The sequence below is a fragment of the Branchiostoma floridae genome, chromosome 4, assembly GCF_000003815.2.
Source record: "Branchiostoma floridae strain S238N-H82 chromosome 4, Bfl_VNyyK, whole genome shotgun sequence".
NCBI lineage: Eukaryota > Metazoa > Chordata > Leptocardii > Amphioxiformes > Branchiostomatidae > Branchiostoma > Branchiostoma floridae.
The window spans coordinates 20,070,014-20,092,481 of NC_049982.1; the positions used below are offsets into that span (position 1 = coordinate 20,070,014).

At 39.0% G+C, this 22,468-nt stretch overlaps 2 protein-coding genes across 40 annotated transcripts in view; one reads left to right on the top strand and one right to left on the bottom strand.

Moving 5' to 3' along the window:
• LOC118413511 (dynactin subunit 1-like) overlaps positions 1-6,902 on the bottom strand; it is a 40,356-nt gene extending 33,454 nt beyond the window's left edge. For 15 of the 38 annotated variants that reach the window (XM_035816987.1, XM_035816980.1, XM_035816971.1 and 12 more), the window contains exons 1-6: positions 6,726-6,902; positions 4,710-4,941; positions 3,947-4,046; positions 3,274-3,294; positions 2,514-2,560; positions 1,229-1,249 (exon numbers count right to left, since the gene is read on the bottom strand). In XM_035816987.1, coding sequence (XP_035672880.1) covers positions 1,229-1,249; positions 2,514-2,560; positions 3,274-3,294; positions 3,947-4,046; positions 4,710-4,925 — 405 coding nt within the window. In that variant the 5' untranslated portion in view covers positions 4,926-4,941; positions 6,726-6,902. The remainder of the gene's footprint in view (positions 1-1,228; positions 1,250-2,513; positions 2,561-3,273; positions 3,295-3,946; positions 4,047-4,709; positions 4,942-6,725) is intronic. The other 23 variants (XM_035816994.1, XM_035816990.1, XM_035816981.1 and 20 more) reach the window with 4 other exon arrangements.
• A 119-nt stretch (positions 6,903-7,021) lies between these two features.
• On the top strand, positions 7,022-22,341 carry LOC118413514 (vacuolar protein sorting-associated protein 51 homolog). 2 transcript variants are annotated; one of them, XM_035816996.1, is made up of 23 exons: positions 7,022-7,109; positions 7,854-7,933; positions 8,485-8,632; positions 8,920-9,005; positions 9,362-9,517; positions 9,694-9,767; positions 9,956-10,088; positions 10,459-10,547; positions 13,160-13,277; positions 13,744-13,847; positions 14,151-14,262; positions 14,717-14,817; positions 15,177-15,256; positions 16,348-16,487; positions 16,806-16,928; positions 17,081-17,185; positions 17,658-17,798; positions 19,139-19,249; positions 19,417-19,538; positions 19,908-20,034; positions 20,455-20,567; positions 20,846-20,924; positions 21,206-22,341. In XM_035816996.1, exons 1-23 carry the CDS (start codon positions 7,094-7,096, stop codon positions 21,233-21,235), a joined length of 2,388 nt encoding a protein of 795 aa, XP_035672889.1. In that variant the 5' UTR covers positions 7,022-7,093; the 3' UTR covers positions 21,236-22,341. The 2 variants fall into 2 exon arrangements, with proteins under 2 accessions (XP_035672889.1, XP_035672891.1); XM_035816998.1 differs by lacking the exon at positions 7,022-7,109 and adding an exon at positions 7,110-7,176.
• Positions 22,342-22,468: the final 127 nt, after the last annotated feature.

Here is a 22,468-nt window from a genome sequence, read left to right on the forward strand (position 1 = left end):
TCATCACTACCTCCCCCTTCTAAACGTGCTCTCTTGAATGAAATGTTGTGTCTTTCCTTCCATCTGCCCAACCAGCCAACAGAAGGTACAAAATCTGGCTCACCAATGCTCTCTGCTAGTTCCTTGGCCTTATCCATGACAGCAGGACCAGACAAAGGTGTTGAATTATCTTGTGCATTCTGGAACCACTGAAAAAGGGCGGCCTCGACTTTCTGGTTCTTCCCTTCTCGCTTCCTCTTTTGGTTGGGGTTGTTGTTTCCCTTCCACTGCTGCATGATGGCTGCCCTGTTCTTGTAGGTCCTGCTGACCTGCGATGGGGAGCAGCCAAACGTCTTTGCAATCTCAGTCTGGGACATCTTTGGGCCGCTGTCAAGCATCTGGATGACCTTGACTTTGTTAGCCAAGGTCAGATCGTTTCTTCTCTTCTCTGGTGTGGTTCTTCGTACGGGGACCATGGTTGGGAAGCCATCATGCGTGAACTATGAAATAATGAGACAGTAGACAGAGAGAACCCCATTTTTATTGGGCACTGTACATGTACATGCAGGTCGTCTGAGAAATATAGGTCATTGCTGCAAATTGTCTGTCTTAAATGTAGATTAAATACCCAGAACCAAATGCCACTTTTGATGGATAGAAATCTGAACACATCCTATTATCCCATGTCTGCATGCACTACCCACACATTCAAAATTGATGAGAAAGTACCTTCCTGTTTAGGATTTGGAATTTCTATACAAATAATCAAGTTGAAAGAGTAATGCAATCAAGTGGAGTCTACTGCATTTGTCCTTGACATTGGCCATTAATTTTCAGGACATTGTGCAAATATCTTATTCTTAGTTGGGACTTGCAAGGCAGAAAGAAAAAAAAAGAACATTTGTGTGTCAGCGCTAATACTATAGCATTTTGATGTAGTAAATAGATTAAAATTCATCAAAATGCCATGTATACAAAATATATTACCAGCACTGATGCAGTGATGGAAGCAAACATGATGACAATTTTTGTAAGGAACTTAAAATTTCGGAAAATAAATGCAATGAAACAGAATGTTGTCATTGTTTAAAATTCTAGATGACTTAAACTCCTTATACCTGCTTGCACAGTACCTGTACCATTCCTGTCAACCTCAACCACCTCAGTGATATATCTATGTACCTGCACCAGTTTGGTTTCATTTCTAAGTGTGTATGTTAAGTAATAACATGATTTTGCATGATCTAACCTTGAATCGGAAGGGTTGTCTCTACAGGTGAAAGGTAGGAGGAAAGGAGGCAGAGAAAAAGAGCAGAGCAGACATGATAGAATGTGCCTGCTCATTGCCAAAAGTCTTTCAATAACAAACATGGAAAAGTGGTGTTTGACAAATCAGAAAATTTCAATTTTGAATTTGACTTCAGAAGAATTTGATATATTTTCATATGAATTGATACAGATAGATGAATTGCAGAAACTGGAATCTCATTTTTCTTCTCTGTCACTAAATGTTGGAATAGCTACAATTTGTGTAATATGTTAAATAAGTAAAGTACCTTATGCTAGCCCAGTCCTTTTGGCAATGCCATGCAGTTACATGTTCCATACATGTAGATTACAGCCTAATGAGATGTCAACCTTTCTACTTAATGTGTATTAAAACCCACAGAAAAACTAATTATTTGGATTAAAACTAATATATAAATCATAAGTGGAATGTTTAAGAAAATAAATGAGAAGAAGATGATGAAGTTAAAAAAAATATCATATCTATGTATGTACTTAAAAACAGGGGTTGAATGTTCATGACCTCTGACCCAATGAAAGAGTTCCAGTCATTGCATGTATCTGCATGAAGCTGTATTCATAAATTTCTGACTTTAATAAACCAAGAAATAAATTCAACTATTTCCTACACTCTTTTTTAAGCTTTGACTATATGCTTTTTCTTTTTTAACAAACTAACAAACTACAGGATTTCTTAAATCATAATGTTGAATCTTATAAAAAGTATACTATAAAAAGTCTGTCGGAAATAGAGATAGAACATGCATTAGGTCAGTTTGGCACCTATGAATATGATAGAAAAGTATGTGGAATGCCAGAACAAATGACAATATCTTCACACTGTCATGCACAAACTAATGCTACAATTCATTTCCTAGGGACACTCGCTTATACTTGAGAAGGAGAAAACCTTTTTACATCAGAAGGTGTAGTCTATACAGAACATGCATTTTAGCTAACATGGCTGCATATCACCATCATAACTAATTTCTAAAATAAGCAAATCAAGCTTCGATGGTGACCAGATACAAGTCTTCTAAAAGATTTGACACAGTTATTGCTGTTGCACACTGATGTGAACCTTTCAGCTTCACAGCCTAGATCAGTAATAGATACCATGAATGTAGAATGTATGGGCACCATAAGCTTATCCTACTGTCGAATTTGTCCTTTTGTGTATTGTACACCTTTGCACCTTCAGACAACACACTACAGTACAACACAAGAGTAAGAGAAGTGTAGCCTACCTCAAGATTCTCCCGGCTCCCCCGACTGGCTCTGGGAGTTTCAAAGGCTGAAATGGACATCGAAAGTTTTGTGTTACAACAGACAGTGAAACACAAGTTTTTTTAACATTACTGAAACTTCAAACTAGCTTCACTACTAGTTAGAAGTAGTAAACTGAAGCTTAAAACTACTAGGCCACAGCTATTACAAATATAACAGTACTATGACTTTCTTTTGGTCTTAAAATATCTTATTAGTAATCATACATTTGTATTACAGAGTGTAACGAATTAAGTGATCTTGCAGAATGATGTATCCTGTCATTTCAGTGGTTACTGATGAGTACAGTACGTAGCAGAAGCAATATGAGTATTCATAGCTGAACATCAAAATGGAACACATGATGATAGCAGTTCACGTCACACAGAGCAGTGGTACAGAAGTGCAGGTAATTTTACATGACAAGTGAGACGGGTGCAGAGCAAGCAGATGTCATGTGGCTTTTGAGTGCAAACTACTGTCCTATACTCTGTTCCTGCAGGGTGAAAATGCTTATCTGTCTGAAACACATGAAATTCAATGCACTTTACAAATAAGACCATGCATGTATGCTCATCTAACCATTATCCACTACTTCCTTCTTACACAGCATGTTATAAAGAGCTGTTACATAAGCATAAGCACATGCCCAGCAACAGTACAGAGGAAACCATAGCCGCCACCATAGCACACTTAAAATACAAGCGATGCCACAACACAGCCATTGCCATGGTAACAAACCTGTGGATCTTGGTCTTGGTGCTGGAGGGAAGGAGGGAGTGAGGGAGAGAGCAGGTGGATCAGTCCAGATCAGTTTATTCATGTATAGAGGTAACAAGCAGAGCCAATGCACAGCAAGGGGTTTCTACTATCTACAACTACAGGTACTCATGCTACTGCTACTGCTACAGCACCTATGGGATGGGTAAGTCATGATTGAGCATTAGCAAAGCTGGAATAGGAACATGAGAACATCTTACAATTTAATAGATTTTAATAGATAAATGGTACTCAGTAAATTAAGGCACTGTGAGTCTACAAATTTACAGTGTCATTAACCTAGTTAGAAGCATTAAACTTTTAAAGATTCAAGATGAAACATGTATATCCTACTACATATCAGTATGAAACAGGAAAGTGTCAATGGTAGGGTAATAACTTTGTGAAAAAGACAGCAAAGTCAACATTTAAATACAGATTTCACAACACAAACATCTAAGTACATGTACAATGTAATGGGACAGGAAAGACAACATCCTTTTGTCACTTGTGATAAACGGAATATTTACATGGGAAACCTTCTTCAAAGTTCCAGGACATAAATATTACATTAGTTATAACATAAGAGAAATAAACTTATAATATTGATTTAGTCTTGAGCTATTTTGATATAATCTATCCTACTGTAGCATACCTCTGGCCCCCGGGGTTCGTTTGGAGACAGATTTTTCCTCCTGCGAAGGTGTGCTGGGTGTGCTGGCAGATCCCCCAGACTGGTCCTCTAACACGTTCAACTACACATGTCGGGTAAACAACAACAGTTCATCAGTCATGATAAAACATTAGGAAATGCAGCCAATCAACATCATGCATCTGAGCAAACCCTGCAAATGTATTAATGATCTTTTTACATATCCACATCTTTTATCACAGATTTATAGAAGATAATCATTTCTGACTTGTACAAAAGCAGAAAAGGATGAACTGCCTACATTTGAACATGCACCTCATGTAGCTCCTTAATCTATACTATGATTTCCTTTACAAAGTTAACTTGCGATAAGACACGATGTTGACAACAATGATGTAATGAGGCATGAAGAATCAGTATGTAGTATCATTCAAATATATAATGACTGTATCTGTATTTATATAGCAGGTATGACTGTCTTTCAGTGTAATGAATGATCATCTGCCGAACAGAGAAAACGCACAACACTAACAGCTTTTAAGAATGGACTGATGCAATAGCACTGTTTGCAGGACGTTGCTACTTTTTCCCTAAGTTACGTTACGTGTATAGTTCCCAATTACTGTATGTTGTCAGTTTCTGTATGTGTCCAGGGACTCCTGAAAAGCAAACTGTAGTCTGAGTGATTTACCCTGGTAAAATGAAATAAAATGAAATAAAATGAAATGAAACCTGTCACACCTGACCTAAATGTAACTTTACATACCTGAGACTGCCTGACAAAGATGCCATAGCCGTCATCGCAGTTGAAATACTTCTTCCCTTGGACTGTGCCGTTGTTCTTTCCTTTCTTCTCGTCCAGAACCACGCCTACCCACTTCCCGCTGGCAAACATGGTCGTTCCGACGTACGCCACCGTCCCCACCAGGCCCTTCCCCGCCACCTCCACGCGCATCCCAACTTTCATTGGTCGGTCTGCCATGACTGTAGATTAGGCACTGAAAACAGAATTCACAATGAACGAATGATACAGAATGGATTGGAATGTATTTTTCCTCCATTGTCAGTGCTTGTCCATGATTATACTCTTACTACAGTGTACAACTTACCAAGTTGCTTACAAGTAGGCAAACTTCACTTTTCTTCCAATAATCAGGTTTCCAAATACTGTGTGCACCCAAAATTGGAGCTGTGCACCTAATATTTTGCTGTGGTGGGTGCACCGTGCAATACTAGTAGGTGTACATGCATATGTACATGTACTGGTATTTATGTCTGGAAATGTACATCAAGGTACATTACTTTACAGTAGCATATTTTTGACATTCAGAAGTATCAAAGTAAGACAACTTTTGTTATATCTAATAGTTATTTAGATATCTATAGAATTTTGATTTATTTCTTTCATGGTGTGCACTCAAATTCTTTTCTGCACAAAAGTTTTTCGGTTTAGGCGCACCAGTGCACCTATTCCCAAAATTGAACTTCAAGGGGAACAGGTTTTCTGTGCGTTAAAAATCTGCGTGCGCGTTAAAAATCTGTGCGTTAAAAAATCAAGTTGTACATTGAGAAATTCTTAGGCAGAAAAATGTGACCTCATTATATGATTTTTAACTCAGTTACCTGAATTTTTCATTTGAAATGCCCCTAATTTTTAGGTCCCTTGGGAATAGGTTAATTTGCATATCCAGAAGATTTCAAAAGCGCAAGTTTTAACGCGCAAATTGTAACACGCACAAAACCCCAACCCATTTCAAGCCCCAAAGTTGTTTTGTTCTCAGCATGCACCTTTGTCTATTGTGCAAGTTGGTGTATGTCAGTCAATGTCCTCCAACATGATATTCCTTGATTTTACTGCTACCTACTGCTGCAGAACTTAATTTGGTGGATAAAGCAAAACACTGGAAAGCTATAGTTTTCTTTCATGATGTATGAAGAATAAATTGCTGCTGCTACATGGTGCAGTTGCTATGGTGCATCAAAAAGTGCTGATGATTACAAAGGCTCAATCCAGAAACCCTGGCACTAATGTGCATAAGCTGAGACCATCATGCTGTTATAATTGGCCATTCACTGATAAGAATCAATGCAAACGAGATCAGTTCTAATTCAATTAGATCTTAGCTCAGCTCAGGCTGACAAAAGAATGCAATCTTCATATTGTAGTAATAGTATTACCAGGCAGAGCATCCAATTGTGCCAAATATGCTCTAAAACTACCACAGTCATATTTTTTCTGAATGGGTCACTTATAACGTCCTTGGTCACTAAATGCAATCCAGGAGCTCAAAGTTTGCTTTGAACAATCACGTTACAATGTTTCTTTTTTATGTTGCATGAATACAAGTAAACTCAACAGACTTTTATGGCACCATATTTTTAGATCATTGGTAATGATGACAAGGTCAATGATTTGTTGAAAGTTCCTTTATTCCAACAGCATATATAACAATGTTATTTTCCAGCCATACACATTTACTGCAATTAACATAATTTGCATCCTTGATTTGCATGGCATGTTTATTTATTCATGATGATGATTAGGATTTGTGATTAAATGAAAAATATTTTGCATAGATGAACTGTAATATCCTACACAAAACATCAATCATGCCAATGTTGTGCTCTGAATCCTAAGTTAACGTTACATGTCCTGTAAAAAATGACATCATCTCATCAATAATCGGAGATTCTACCTACGCCTGACGTAGCACCGGTCCGACAAAAATACGGACAATGAGACCATTTATGAAGGATCTGAGAAAACAGAGTGCTTTCTTACCTCGTACAGACGTGTAAGTGACCTTTCAGGAATGAATTAAGGGCGAAATATCATCTTTCTTTGGCCGAAATCTTGCAATTTATCATTCCGCCTTCGCCGACTGCAAAATTCTCCGCCTTCTTCCACTAGGGACGGGTCGACTCAAAACTAGGGGTGCTATTTAGATTTTATGTATCAAAATGATACAAATATCAATCTATTACATTGGTATTATAAATCTGCAAACTTAATAATATATCCATTACACAATAGCTTCTCAACCTAATCTTAAATCGTCTAGTTTAAAACCTAGGTAGCATTATTACAGAAGAACCAACCTAAAATTGGTGTGCTCTTCCAAATAGGCCCACTGGGCAACACGATTCAAGATGGCTGCCGCTCCAGGTAAAAAATCTGTGGGGAGGGCGAAACATATATTTATCCTTCTCAGTCTCTTGTGGAAGCTTCTTCGGTCAATCCTTTTGTCCAGTATATTATGCAAAGATAATGTCTATGTGCTGTTACTAAACAAAATAGTTCAGGGTAACTGATGATGCCAAACAATTTACAAAGGTTGTCATTTAGGGTTCGCATAATTTATGTAACGTTACTGAAGAGTCCACTAGCTTCAAAACCCAAGACCATTTTGATAAACCGAGCCAGGCCTCCTTAAGTTAGATGAACCAAAGAGATTGAATACATCACCCAGCACCCACAACGAACTGACCCCTCCTTTACAGGTTTTGCAGCAACAAATAACTGTCTTGTTTCTTTTATATTGAATATTCCTTTTTCACCCTCCCAATTATGTTGATGTTTTGAACCCTTTCATTCAAAGAAATTTTATTTTACCAATTTTGATTTAACATCTGAAAATTTTAAAAGAATAAGGTGGAACTGTAGTTTCATCATTGATTAATTGATATCATACAATTGAAAAAGGTTGTTGTTGTTGTCCTCGTTTAACGTCTATTATTTCGCTAGACGTGGCCTCTTGGTGCTGAGTAATTAACACATGGTTAGTTTTTGAGTCGAAAGTAACATGAAAGTAAGTCAAAGGCAACATCTAGTCTGACCTACATGTAAAAATACTGTGACCCAAATTCTCTTGAATGGTTTATAACGGACTCCGTTATTATGTTTGTCCAGACTCGCCGCCCCCTCCAGGGGAAGACGATGGTCGCCGCCGTAAGAGACACGGCATGCTGAAACTGTACTATGGCTTACAGGTGAATTTGTGTACATCTTTGTTATACTTAATGTCATATACTTTATACTGATCGTCCGTCAGGATGTAAAGGACAAGAAGAATACTTTATTGATTGGATTCTTCTTACTAAGGTTTAAAACTTGAAATGTCGTTTTAACATTTGCTATTCCAAAGTTTCATTCATAACTTTTTATGTTTCCTGATCATAGATTTTGTTCTCTGTGTTAAACTCTATATCATGTAACAGACCTGGTACTAGTATACATTACAAAACAGCATTAGTTTAGTCAGAATTAGGACTGGTCCGGTACTAGGGACCTCTGCATTCTGGATAACTCACATTTTAGCATCCTGTTACTTTTCACATTTGATGTGAGGACATAAAGTGTGCAATAGACTTCTATGCAATACTATAGGAAGACACAGTGAACATACACATATTTTGATATGTTTGTGTGTGTGTGTGTGTGTGTGTGTGTGTGTGTGTGTGTGTGTGTGTGTGTGTGTGTGTGCGCGCGTGTCTAGATCTACTTGTTCTTACTCATACATCTTATGTATGTATGTCTACAGGCAGAGTCGGGTAATAAGGGTACAACAGCCACCACAGACCCCTGTGACATCAACGGGGCCCACTTCAAGCCGGAGGTGTACCTGCAGCGTCTCATGCAGGAGAAGTCACTCAACGAACTCATGGACAAGGAGAGGGACATGGTCAGACGTAAGGAGCTTTATCATCTACAATACAACTGTTGTCTATATTTCTGCTGTTGTCTATAACTATATACTTACAGAAGATTATTTCATCAGAAAAAAATTAAGTACATGTATTGGATTTCTTACATTGAAACTTGCAAAAGTGTTTAAATCAGAATTGAGATTGTTGACAATATCACCTGTGCATCATTTTTCTTTTCCATTTCTTGATTATGAAACCTGGTACTGTCAGTATAGATATATGTAAATGGATGTAACAAATTGATTGTAAATTTGTGAAATTTTTTGCAGAAATCCGTTCCTTGGATAGTGACATGCAGACCCTGGTGTATGAAAATTACAACAAGTTTATCAGTGCTACTGACACAATCAGAAAGGTAAGCAGAAATAGGAGAAACAGCCTTTTGTTTAGGAATATGAAAATAGTCTTTACTCTTTAGTTTACATTTAAAAAGAGCATCAAGACATCATAATATTTTGCAGTTATTATCACAGAAGTGGTGGTGCCATTTCTTATTTTGTAGTCAACAATTTGACAATTTTAACAATTGAGTGACACTAAGTATTTTTCTTTGGTTAAAATGTGCTTGTATTTACTCTCTGGTCACATGGTTTAAGATATACTCTGTACTGTAATAGTACATAGCACAACTCCATTTTGTTGACATAGTTTGTTGCAAGCCTAGTACAGTAATGAGACAGCAGGTTTGATGTTTTCCATCCAATTCTTTAGATGAAGAACGACTTTAAGAAGATGGAAGATGAAATGGACCGCCTGGCCACCAACATGGAGTCCATCACAGAGTTCAGCGCCCGGATCAGCGGGACTCTACAGGACAGACGACAGCAGATTACCAAACTATCAGGGGTGCACATGCTGTTGAAAAAGGTGGGTTAGATGCTATCATGCAATCTGAAATGTCTTACTTATTTTGTCATTCACTACTTGTACTAAGATGTAGAATTCACACCCTTAAATTTGGCCAATCTTCCTTTTGATTTTCAAAACAAAAATCTTACCCAAGCTTTGAAACAGTACTGAATTTTGTTGTGTCCTTCTTACAGCTCCAGTTCCTGTTTGAGCTGCCGGCACGACTGAAGAAGTGTATTGAGATGCAGGCGTATGGACAGGCTGTCAGGTAACATTGTCTGCTTCACAGAAGCAGGAGTAGGATAGCTTCGGTATCATTGTAGACAATTGACATTTTTCCTGGATACTTCATGAAAATACTTGTTGCATTGTGTTGTGCTGTAATGACGTAAGTTCAGATGATATTTTGTTAAATGTATTTGTCTTACTCAAGGTTTTTCTCTCCAACCCTGACAGATACTACACCAAGGCCCGTACAGTTCTGGACCAGTATCAGCACATGCCATCCTTCCATGGCATCAGGGAGGACTGTTCTGTTATTGTTGCTGAACTCTGTGTCAAGCTCAGGGAGCAGTTTAAAAACAAAGAGGTACGACAGTCAAATATAGCGCTGTCATAAGATAAATTTTATTACTTGATGGCACCTTAAGGCACATTCCCAGCAGTCTGCCAAAATTAGCATTCTAGCCAATAGAAGACAGAGACTGCAACTTTGTGTCTACCACTTCATCATTTGCATTTTTACATCACACTGATGTAACTTGACCAAGAGTAGGTAAGGCTATTGGATTGTGTCTTTTAGGGCAATATGTATATGAATTATGTATGCATCAGCATAAAATAGAACAGAACTTCTCCCCTATTATGTACTTACATTGTACCAAAACGTGCTGACAAAGTTTGATGTGACCCTTGATTGTTCATGCACGTGTGATAATGCCTGATTCCCACCTCCCCAGTCTGATGCTCACCAGCTGGCGGAGTGTGTGGATCTCCTGCTGCAGCTGAAGGAGCCGGCAGACGAGCTTTGTGATGAGTTTCTTCTACAGTAAGTCTTTCATTCTTTTGTGTACTGATAGTCTCCAACATACAAGGCTTTAGATGCCCACTTGAAAGGTAATACTTGAAACAATTAACATTCATAGGATACTTAGTATCTCTCTCACCTGCGTACATTCCAATGTCTCTTAGACACATTCCTCATAGCTTCTAAAAATGCAGGTAAGAGACAGTACTGATTGTGTAAATGAAAACTCCAATATCCTATGTTCTACCAACCTGATGAAATTATTTACAACATTCATGTATCAAATAGTCGTAAATAGCATAGCAAACAGTTAGCCTGTACATTTATGCAAATTTAGAGATAATTTGCATGAGTTTTGTATGCAGTGTCAAGATACATCATATGCAGGATGTGTGTACTTTGCAGTTGGCAAATTACAACTAGTCAAGGGAATGATGGTACTTTAGTAATAATGAGAAAATGCCACATGATATGCATAAAAAGATTATACGCTTGCAAGTTATTATGTGAAACAAAAAATAGGGGAAGATTTCAATGCTTTTTGGCATATTTCTTCAATGTTTCAGAGCCAAGGTATAGCCCAATTACATGTAGCTACATCACAAAACACATTTCCCTGCCTACAGATGTTCTCTAAGATAGAACACAAGATCATCCATCATTTCCTGTCCCACCTCAAACCTGGCAAACTCTGGTACATAACCAAAGAGCTGGAACACCATGTGAAAGCCTGACATGTAATGCTTCAGTTGGACCTGTACACCTGCCTTTTCCAACCTTTTGCTGAAGAAAATGCCATTGTCTCTGATGGAATCATGTTCACAGACAGCTATGTATGTCATGGGTAGTTGTTTTAGGTCAGTCTGCTCAGCCATCAGTGGGGATATGTACGGGTGGAGGAGATTCGCACCTTTGGGCTTCAGTCCAACTTCGTCTGCGGACATCTTTTTACCCGGTGGACGGGGCGGAATGTTGGGGTTGATAAGATGTGGGTCGAGATAGTCTGCATAGTGGGAGGAGTTAAACTTGTCTGAAAGGTTTTCGTGAGTCAGAAATGTCTGCACCAGAGACAGGTCACCCACAAGATAGTTTGACAGGAACAACGCAACTTTTTCATTGGTTAAGGGATACACATGGCCGCTTTGTCTGTAAGAAGGAGTGTCCAGACTCACAAACTGTGTTCCAGGGTAAATCAGGGCTTGAAGTCGAGGCATTGGCGTGAAGTTCTGTTGGCTCAGCTTCAGTGATACGGTTGCAGAAAGATGTCCCCCTGCACTGTCACCAGCCACTGCAATGCGGGAGGGGTCCACATTATACTGCTCTGCATGGCGAATGAAGTGTTTGGTGGCTGCCAGGCAGTCGTCAAGCGCAGCAGGGTAGACGTGCTCTGGAGCTAGTCGATAATCCACAGATACAACCGTAACACCCAAGGTCTTGGCCAGGTGAAAGGTTATATGGTGATGCGAGTTCACATCAAATAAACAGAACCCCCCTCCATGGTAGTAGATCAGTCCAGGACCCTTCCCAGTCTTCTTCCCACCTATAGGCTCATACAGTCGAACCTTGACCCCAGCAAACGTGGTATCAGTGACTTTGACAGATGGATCTTCCAATTTAACTTCTAGGACTTCCTGCATAGCCCTCATGAAGGCCAGTTTTGTTGTAAGGCCGAGGAATTCTGCGACAGTTGCCAGATCATCTTGCAATATGATGCTGAAAATTAGTCCTCTGAACTTCCCCTTTTCCGCGATGCCTTCAGGGACTGGAGGGAAGTAATGCCAGGCAGCTAGCACAGCCAGCAGAGCCAGCACCACGGAGGCTTTAGTTAGAGCAGCCATGTTGCAGGAGATCCCCTTTGAACCTTGGTCCTCTAGTTCATTCCAGTTGGTCAAAGTTCAATTGCAAAGAATGAGGGGGTGTGACTGTTCACAAGTTAATTATTAAGTGGGTCAATAAACAGTGTCTGGTTTTTTTTCTGTTAGAAGAATGTATTTGTCCCAGGCGATAAAAAATGTGGACAAAACTTGGGCAAGTCTCTTACTGGTATACATGTAACGGCTGTAACATGCATTTTGTAGCTTGGGGTTCAGGATTGCTTCTGATCTTGGTCAAACAGGTCTAGACTGTATTCGTATAATAAACATGTTGACACAAGACCCATGATTTAAATGGGAGTAAGTTCTTTGATGACTGCCTGTAGAGTCTTGATGGGTACTTGATTAGATGGCCATGGAAGAAACTTACATAGTCACATGCACACACACACACGTGCACATGTGCATGCACATGTACACAAAGACACATACACATGCATGCACATGCATATACACACGTACAGAAGCATTCAAACACACAGTGTCACACACATGTGCACATTCACATGCACACGTACACAAGCATGAACACATACACACAAAAACACACACATACACACACACACACACACACACAATGCCCACCTAGACACAAAAAAACACATACGGAATTGTTACTGGTAGCCATACAATGTAATTGAACAATTGGCTCGTTCAAACTTTGATTGACAGTGGAAAGTAGTAGTTGCATGTCTACATCGTTGTATAAAAACTGTGAAACTTGGATGTGGTAATCAGGTGCTGTCTCATGTTTGACAGTGCCCGACACAAGGTGGATGAGGACCTGGAGATGTTGCGGCTGCAGCTGCGGATGTTGGAGGAGGGGCAGGTGCCATCACCTGGTGATCCTGGGGACGGAGACAAGCCTCATCCCATGGTGGGACAGACCTGAACTTAGCCTATCATTTTTATATCATATCATCTCCTAGTTATGATAAATCTACTTTTTAGTGCTATCAACTGGTGATTCACCTTTATACAATTGTGTTGTTATCTGTGTATTTAAAAAGCTATGTGGAGGGTAGTATAAGTAACGCTGGTTCTTCTTTATCTGTGGGGTAACCTATATCCATTGTTTTTAGAAACAGGATGTATTTAGGGATGTCATCAAGTCAACGGTGGTTTCAAACTGCAATGTTTTGACAATATCACAATTTTAAAAACAACCGTCCTTCGACTTGATATCTCTGAATACCCTATTTTAAAAAAACAACGGATACAGGTAAGTCATATAAAGGTGAACTAGCGTTAGATATTATATGTAGGGGGATGTAATGGTTGTTTATTTATTAGAAAATAAGTCAAACTCGAAGTGCTTGTCTTTAATATATATTCCCATGCAGGATGTTCTGGAGTTTACCGACACTGGCTGTAACGTGTTCCTGAGTGACATGTGTCTTGTCATCGCCTCATACAAGGACCTGTTCATTAACAGACCTGGCACTGGGTAGGTCTACACAGAATCAGATACCTCACAGAATAAGTGGCCTTTAACTTGCCCTAGATTTGTGCTTTGGTGATACCATGGAGTCTTTTCATGATTTTTGGTTGTACTTATAACGTTTCAAGAACATGGAGCTTAATCTTTTGCAGCTTAAACATCAGAACATAACAGATAGACTTCCTAAGCAATCCATACATAGGAGTCAGATGTACATGTATAAAAAAGTCATTATCTCATTATCTCCAGTCTTTGCCATGTTGCTATAGTAACAGCTTGACCCCATGTGAGTTTATTGTGTGTTCTCAGCGTGCAGGAACAGGCCCATCTGGAGAAGGTAGCCAACCAGAAGCTGGAGGTGTTTGTCAACTCTCTGATGGGACAGTACTTCAGCTATGTGGAACAGAGGGTGCAACTGGAGGTTAGAACATACTGTCCGTTTTGTATCTTACCAATCCTCTACTGTTATATCTGTAATAGTTCTAGAAAAAGGGGTAAGGGATGTGAAGACCACCACTTACCATGTTTTCACCCTAATTATTATGGTTTCATCCTTGACAGTAATACAAAATCCTTGTGCTTTCATCACATTGAAACTTTATTATGTAACATGCTTAGTAGTCATTATGATAGTAGTACTGTCAGATCATCACGGCCACATCACCCCAGACAGTTTCGCCATCTTGCTGCTGATAGACAGAACTGGAGGAAGCTTGCAGTCGCCTGTGCGGCAGCCGGCTGATGATGATGGTGATGACTGTCAGCATAATTTACAATATTTCAATTTGATACAGTAACTCATCATCATTGCCACAAAGTTAGAAGAGTGAAATGGTTATTAGACAATTTAGATAGAGTTTCCTCTCCTGTAACAGAAAGAGTCATCAGACAACACCCTGTTGGTACGAGCACTGGACCGCTTCCACCGCAGACTACAGGCTGTGGAGAAACTCCTGCCAGAGACAGAGTCTACAAGGTTGGAGAATATCCTTTTATAGGCTTTAACTTTTTAGTGGGTTACAACACAAAGTCGTTTACATAATTATACAAAACAACTTGTATTGTAAGCAGTCAGCATTGTAGCAGGCATAAACATGGTGTTCTCACTAGTATCAGTAAAATATTTCCAGGAGAATCTCATTTTGGAATGAGTCTTAGATCAAAATCACTTGTTATATTTCCATCCATACTTTCAATGTACGCTATAGTTGCTTTATTTTCAATGATTGCTATAGTTGCTCACAAATGAGGCCATTCTAGTTCTGTTCAAATTATGGAGAATTAACTACTAAATTTATATAATTAGTCTTTTAAGATAAGTATATTTCCTTCCAGCTCTGCTACAGGCATTGTGGCCAAGATGGCACATGACAGAGTTATCCACTATTCTGAGGCACTCAGGAGACATTTTGCAGGTCTGTTCATGGGTTCACCTTGATTGTTGTGTTGTAAGGTACACATAGATGGCACACAATCTCCTGTGTCACTCAAGTTCAATTCTTTTAAAATGTTTTTTTAAATACATGAACTGTTAATACATACATGGATGGACATAAAAGCAACATTGTAGCCTGCTATACTTTGCTATAAAACTGGCTGAATTAAGTTAGTTTTAGTCTTAAACAAGACCATATCACGTCCAGGACAAAAGACACATAGAAAAAACTGCTATAATGGAATATTCCCATTAACTATGCAAATGTATTCCTATTTTGCATAATTAGTATTTCATTTTGTAAAACATTGTCTAAGGTACCTACATACCTAGTGTCATAATCATTAAAATCCGTTGTTCCCTTCTTGAGTTATGAAAAGTCCTTTTTAGCAACAAATTTCTACCCATTTTGAACTACATGGTACGGTCCGCCTGTGACATGTGGAGGTCAAGGAGTCATGACCCATGGGCCTAAGGAACGCGTCAACTGTGGTGTGCAGGCTAGGGGTGGAATCAACCAAACCAGGCTGGGGGGTTGTAATGCTTCAGAAGTTTATGACAAAAATGCCCCTGCTATCCCTAAACTAGCCGCTAGGGGGCCCAAACTTATGTCACTAATTCCTGACCACAAGAGCTATCTAACACCCAAAATTCGTGACCATAGCTTGTTCAGAAGATGAGAAAACACACCCGGAAGTTGCGCTGCAGTACCAAGGGAAGTTGCTAGGGGGCCCAAAATCTAATCATTTCCAGCTTTCATCACACCCTACCAACACACCAAGTATGAAACCAATCCACCCAACCGTTCTTGAGTTATCTTGTTTACACACACACAGACAAACGCAGGGTAAAATATAACCTCCATTCCATTACATTTCATGGAGGTAAATAGCAACCTTTACATATACAACATAACATATTTATGAATAATCAATACACCAAATTTAAGCCAGTTCATCAGCTGCAAGATAAACCTACATTACCTTTTTTCTAATGCTAGCACATACAGTACATGAATTTTGTAGCTAGCATACTGCATGCCTGATGTTGTGTTGCTGGTGTGTTGTTCAGACTGCCTGACAGATGTACGACAGAGTCTGGCTGCCTCACGCTCACTCAGTAAACAGGAGGGCAGCAACCTGGGAGACCTGCTGCAGACAACAGCCACCTCCATCTTAGACCAGCTCAAGACTGTGCTGTCAGATCTCAGGGTGTGCTGTCTTTTAGTAGTTCTTTTACTAATTCGACAGTCTATGGGAAACGTCACATGAAAATGTTGTTACAATTCTCGTAGATTATCATTCAGCTTACTAGTATAAAATTGTTTGTCATTTGTCATTTTCTTTCTTCTTGCTTTTCTCTTAGGCTTACCCTCCATAATCCTTATGGTCTATCCCAATGCACAATTTATGCTTTTTATTAACACATATCAATGTGTGTTACCCTTGAAAGGAATATCAGCACTATATGGAGTCTCCATGGCATGACATCCATAAAACTAAACTGCCTCTTGTTTTCCACTGAAACAGGCTTTCATCGAGTCAGACATCACGTTTGCGATGCAGCCGTACTTCCGCGAGCCGTTCTGTGTCCAGGACGTCAGGGAAGGTCTCGTGGTCGGGTTCCTCAAACATATGTTTACTGCCTGCTCTGTAAGTAATGCTGCCAATCGGACCAGGAACTTCTGGAGAAAATTTAATCAAATGATTGCTGTTCATATAGGATTCAAAATTGCTATTGTTTGACTTGTGCTTCAGATAATACATGGAATTCAGTGCTTGGTTCACTGTGTCTTGTTATACAGGAGTTTTGTGAAGGTTCAGGGGACAAGAGTTCTGCCCCCCCACCTCTCATCCTGCTGCTGTCTCGACTATGTCTGGACTATGACATGACCACCATCAGCTATCTGGTGAGTAGGAATATTAAAGTGGAGGAGGGAGGGTGAAAGAGCAAGCAAATGGATGGCTGAAAGTGAAAGTAGGAATTGAAGGGATGTGTGTTTAGCAATAAGGGTGTTTCCATAAAGTCAATATACAGTGTAATCATGGGATTCTTTATTACTAATACTAATATTACTGTCGGCAGAAGGTTATTTATTTGATACGTTCCCTGGGCTGGGTATGTTTGTTGTTTTATGATCAGCATAACTCAATAAGTTGTAGGTGGATCTTTGTGATATTTGGTAGTTGGGTGTGTATTGGGAAAAAAACTTAATGTTGATAAATGATTGGCCTCTTATTGCTTTCCTATGGTATTGCAGAGGTACTTCTGGCTTGATAGTTAAGTAGATTTGTGATGGAATGTCCTATTAGTATATAAACCTATCATGTTGTTCTCTCAGACCTTCCTTAAGTCGCTAACAGATTTTCTCTATGTCGTAGATTTCCCTGACTGATGAACAGTTTCTTGTGGAGGACAAGTCTGCTGTGACACCCCTGTCAGAACTGTGTAACCTGGCTAAGGACACTGCACAGAAACTCTTGGACCATTATGTTAAAGTGCAGGGGTTGACCATTTCACAGGTAGGGATTGATTTGTTGGCTACACCTCAGCCTGAAGTGTGTTGATTGGTTAGAGGTAAACTATTGGATGGCTGTCTATAGTCTTAAGGTCTAACAACTTCATGTAAATTACATTGGAGAATTTCAAGTGCATAGCATTATCAGACCCTTTCATGAAGCCAAATTTATTATGAGAATTTTTAAATCAAAATTGCATGACTTTGTCCAGGGCCACTTTTTTTTATCAACCCAATATCAGATTATTTCTCACTGTAGGTGTAGTGTTTGTAGGGAAGTTTGTCTGAAACCTGATTTCATTTTACTATAATAGTCTTTACACTTTAAAAGTATGTTTTGTATATGCCAAGTCCAATAGCTTAACTTTGTTTTCCTGAAGAAAAATATGACGAATCCCTTGGTTTTGTGTAGAATACTGTAAATGCAGAAACTTTTGCGCTGGTTTAATGTTTGCGGTTTTAACCACAAACATAAAACCACCTCAAAACTTTTTTCATGGCAGTAAGAGACTACAGTGCATGGTGCTAGATCTACCACAAACTTAACACCACCGCAAAATTAAATCCCTGCGAACTTAAATGCATTTACAGTACCCTGGCTTTAGCAGAGATCATAAATGGAGGCTGGGTGTTAGAAGCTGTCCAGTGTGATTGATGTGTTCTCCTGTGGACACTAATGCACCTAATTTCCTGCCCCCATAACTACGTCCTGCACGGGAAATCACTTGAAATGATTGCTGAGCCTGTATCAGTTTATGCAAGAGCTAGTTCATCATTTGCATGTAATGTGTAGTGTGTTGTTTTGTGGTTCTCATCGTCAAGAATGGCTGTGATATAGAATACGGTATACCAGACCGATTGTACCTTTTCTTCTTCTCCGTCATTTTGCAGTAATTTAATTGAGATAAAGTACATGTATATCCTGCTTGGTCCCTGTAAATGTTAAACTTTTTGTGGCGGTTTTATTTTCACTGTTTTCAGTGACCTCTCCACCACAAATTCACCAGGAATGTGTCCCTTGTATGACTACTGTACTACATGGTTATTTCAACAGCAAATTCACCACAAAATAAAACCACCATAACAGTAAACAAATTTACATTTACTGTAACAAATTTAATAAAGTACGTACAGTACATTTAGTGATTATCCATAAATATATCATAGCCCATTAGACAACTTGACAAACTTTAGTTTTTGGTGACTGTACCAAGTCAATTCACTCTCACTTTGATGTACAATGTACACATACTTCTATATATACACTGCTCGAGTGCTCGTGTAACATTAAGTCAGGAAGAGAACGGAATCAAAGCAATTATTATGTTTTGCCCACATCTACAGATGCTGAGGAAAAGTGTGGAGACCCGTGACTGGCTGAACACCATTGAGCCCCGTAATGTCCGCGCTGTCATGAAGAGAGTTGTGGAGGATGTCACAGCTATAGACTCACAGGTACATATTGTGCTTACATTATTGTGAGTTGGAAGAAGGTTTTGGAAATGTTTGACTCAGCGATTGTTGCTTCACAATTTCAAAATGGTGTGTTGTCTGTTCATTGCTGTTATGTATTTTTTCTTGAGTCAATTTTGGGTCATATGTCTGTGATATTGTCCTGTTAGGTTGGACTATTGTATGAAGAAGGACTGAGGAAGGCCCACAGTAGTGACTCCAGTAAAAGGACGTTTCCCTACAGTTCCTCTCGGCAGAACCAGAGGTCTCAGTGGAGCAGCTATGCACCAAGGTACATGGTTAGGGGGTGGCAGAACTGCATGGGTTCTAATGGTACACACAAACTGAGGGGCAGGGGAGTAGAAAAGGGCACCGCCCCCTTTGCAAATGTAGACTCTCCCAGTGGAATAAAAGAAGAGGCACAGGCCTTATGATTTTTACTTTTGCAGTGACCTCCCCCTGAATTCATGACACTGTAAATATGCGTTTCCAGGATATTACTGCTGTATACGGAACTATTTCCACCGCAAACGTAATGTGAAAACCTCTGATTCCTTCCTACTGTAAAGAAAATACATTTAACAGTTTCTGTAAGTAGTACCTGTTAGATATGATGAGAGGGACTATCTAAAAAAACTTCTTTACCCTGCAAATCCTACAGTTCCAACATGGATACCAGTTTGATGAGCAACATCCAGAAGCTGTTCTCGGAGCGGATTGAGATTTTCAGTGCCGTGGACTTCTCCAAAGTGTCTGTCCTCACGGGTATTATCAAGATCAGCCTTAAGGTACCAGGCTACTGTACTGTTAGCGTTGCATATTACTGTTGCAAGCCAAGCTTGTTTTTGCAGGATAATATGCATGATTACGTTTCGGTAGAGTTATGCTGTGGCATAATTTCTATAGTGTTCCTCTTTGTTTATACTGTGGTTACATTCATGTAGCAAAAAAACATTTCTCACAAAGCAGAGTATTTTCTATGTGGTGAAAGGAAATATACAATGTAGCAAGAATCAATGTATGTTGTAATTTGACATGGCAAACTTTTCCTCCAGGCTTATGTCTGTGAGTGAAATATAACTTTTACAAAATACATGTCCAGCCTTGCCCCCATGAAGGTTGAAGAACCAATGAGTAGATGTAGCGTGGTGTCAAGGTTAACTTTGAAAAATGTTATTTTGACACTTCGATCACTTCTTGTCTCCCAGACGTTCTTGGAGTGCGTAAGATTGCGTACGTTTGCCCGCTTCGGCCTTCAGCAGATCCAGGTGGACTGCCACTACCTGCAGATGTACCTCTGGAGATTTGTGTCTGATGAGAAGTAAGTATAGAGAAAATAATACTTCTTACAAAAATGTATTGTGCCACAAGTTGACACTCCAATGCTTTAAGCTTCAATATGCTATTGTTATTGGCATCTCAGTATTAATGTTGACACTTTGATGGTGACTTCCAAACATATGGCAGTTAAGTGACAGATTAGATATTACAGTTTTGTAACAGAAGACTGCATGTTTAAAAGTTTTGTGGGTATTGATGCAGAGCCTTTGCTTCAGCATGAAACCTTTCAAACTGACATATTGATTGTCTGTCTTCCAGCCTTGTGCACACCTTACTGGATGAGATAGTGGGCAGTGCCATCCATCGGTGTTTAGATCCTATAACCATGGAACCAAGTGTGAGTATACAATGCTCCTATGTGAACTGTAATACCTTTGAATGCTAGTGTAGCTTTGACTTGCCCATAGCAGTGTAACCATAGATTTTCTTTATTTATATGTAGGGTAGGTCAGTTTAAGGTGCTTTGCATTGTCCTGTTACAAATACCGGTACATTTGTACATGTATTCCCATATCAGAAAAGCCATTTTTACATTAACTTGTTACCATCTGTATTGTATTGTGAGACCTACATTTTGTAAAACACTTAATTTTGAAATGTACTGCCCTCTATCTACAGGTCATTGAAGTCATCTGTGATCGAGGCTGAGGAAGATGCTGACACAGTAATTCATGAGATGATCTAACTGTATCATGTACTGAGATGTTGAGGGACTTTACCTCTAGTTACTGGCATGTGGCAACAACCAGATTTATAGAGTAGCAAAATTTGTGCCATCACAACCAGTAGACACAGTTGAAGTGCACATAAGATGATGTAAAATTTCTATATGATGTGAATATCTAGCTATCATTGTTTTGATCATACAACGATTGGTATATGTGCAATGGACATTGTATCTTCATTGCTGTACAGTAAAGCCTCCACTTATTGGATAGTCTTGGACCATAGTGAAGACTGTTAGTCTGAATTGAAATGCAGGATCATACAGATTTCAAATATATATATCACTGTTCTTCCCTTGACTGCTGACCTATACTTCTCCATATGTGAAGTACATAGGTCAGTAGGAGCTGTCAGTCAAAGGTAAGCTTGGTTAGCCCTGACTACAATATTGTCAGTGAAACCAATAGAATAAAAGAGTAGGAAAGATTGTAAGTAGCATAGCCACAAAATTTTAATAACTTGAAAGTTGTTATAAGTTGTTGGTATAAGCCATCAAGTACAATCATGGTTGAACTGTAACTTGCAACACAAAAAGCTTTGTTTAAGTTCAATTTGGTTGTGTTGAAGGTTACAGTTCAATTTTGATTCCCTATAAATGATAACGTTTGAGAAAGTACCTTGTTTTACATAAATCAGATGTAAAGACTATTTCATGAGAAAGGACAACTTTCAGACATTTTAGTAGAGTTTTGTCGTACAATATGTTTAATGCACAAAGTTGGGTCAAATCCATGTTGTGTGAACAGCAGCTAAGTAAGATAACTGTATTGTGCAATATGGTAATTTTGATTGTGATCCTAAAATTGACTAAAACTGCCTTTAATTTGCCTATGACATGTGTACTATGTAGATACATTTGAAGTACCAGTCTTGATTGTCCATTCATTATCAGCTTCTGCAACACTAGGTACTACATGTTTTGGTGCAAAAAAGGCAAATACAATAGCCAACATTATGCAAACTTGATATGTAGTCCAAGATAAACTTTGAAAGCAGACCTGGTAATAAAAGTACTGTCATAACATCAATATCTTCTGAGTACCTTCCTTTGAATTAATCAGAGGACCAACAGTACCCACAACAAGGGTTGTATTGTTTAAATGGATCAGTAAAACTCATATTCAGGTGTCTGTAACATTAGTAATCTCCAAGCAG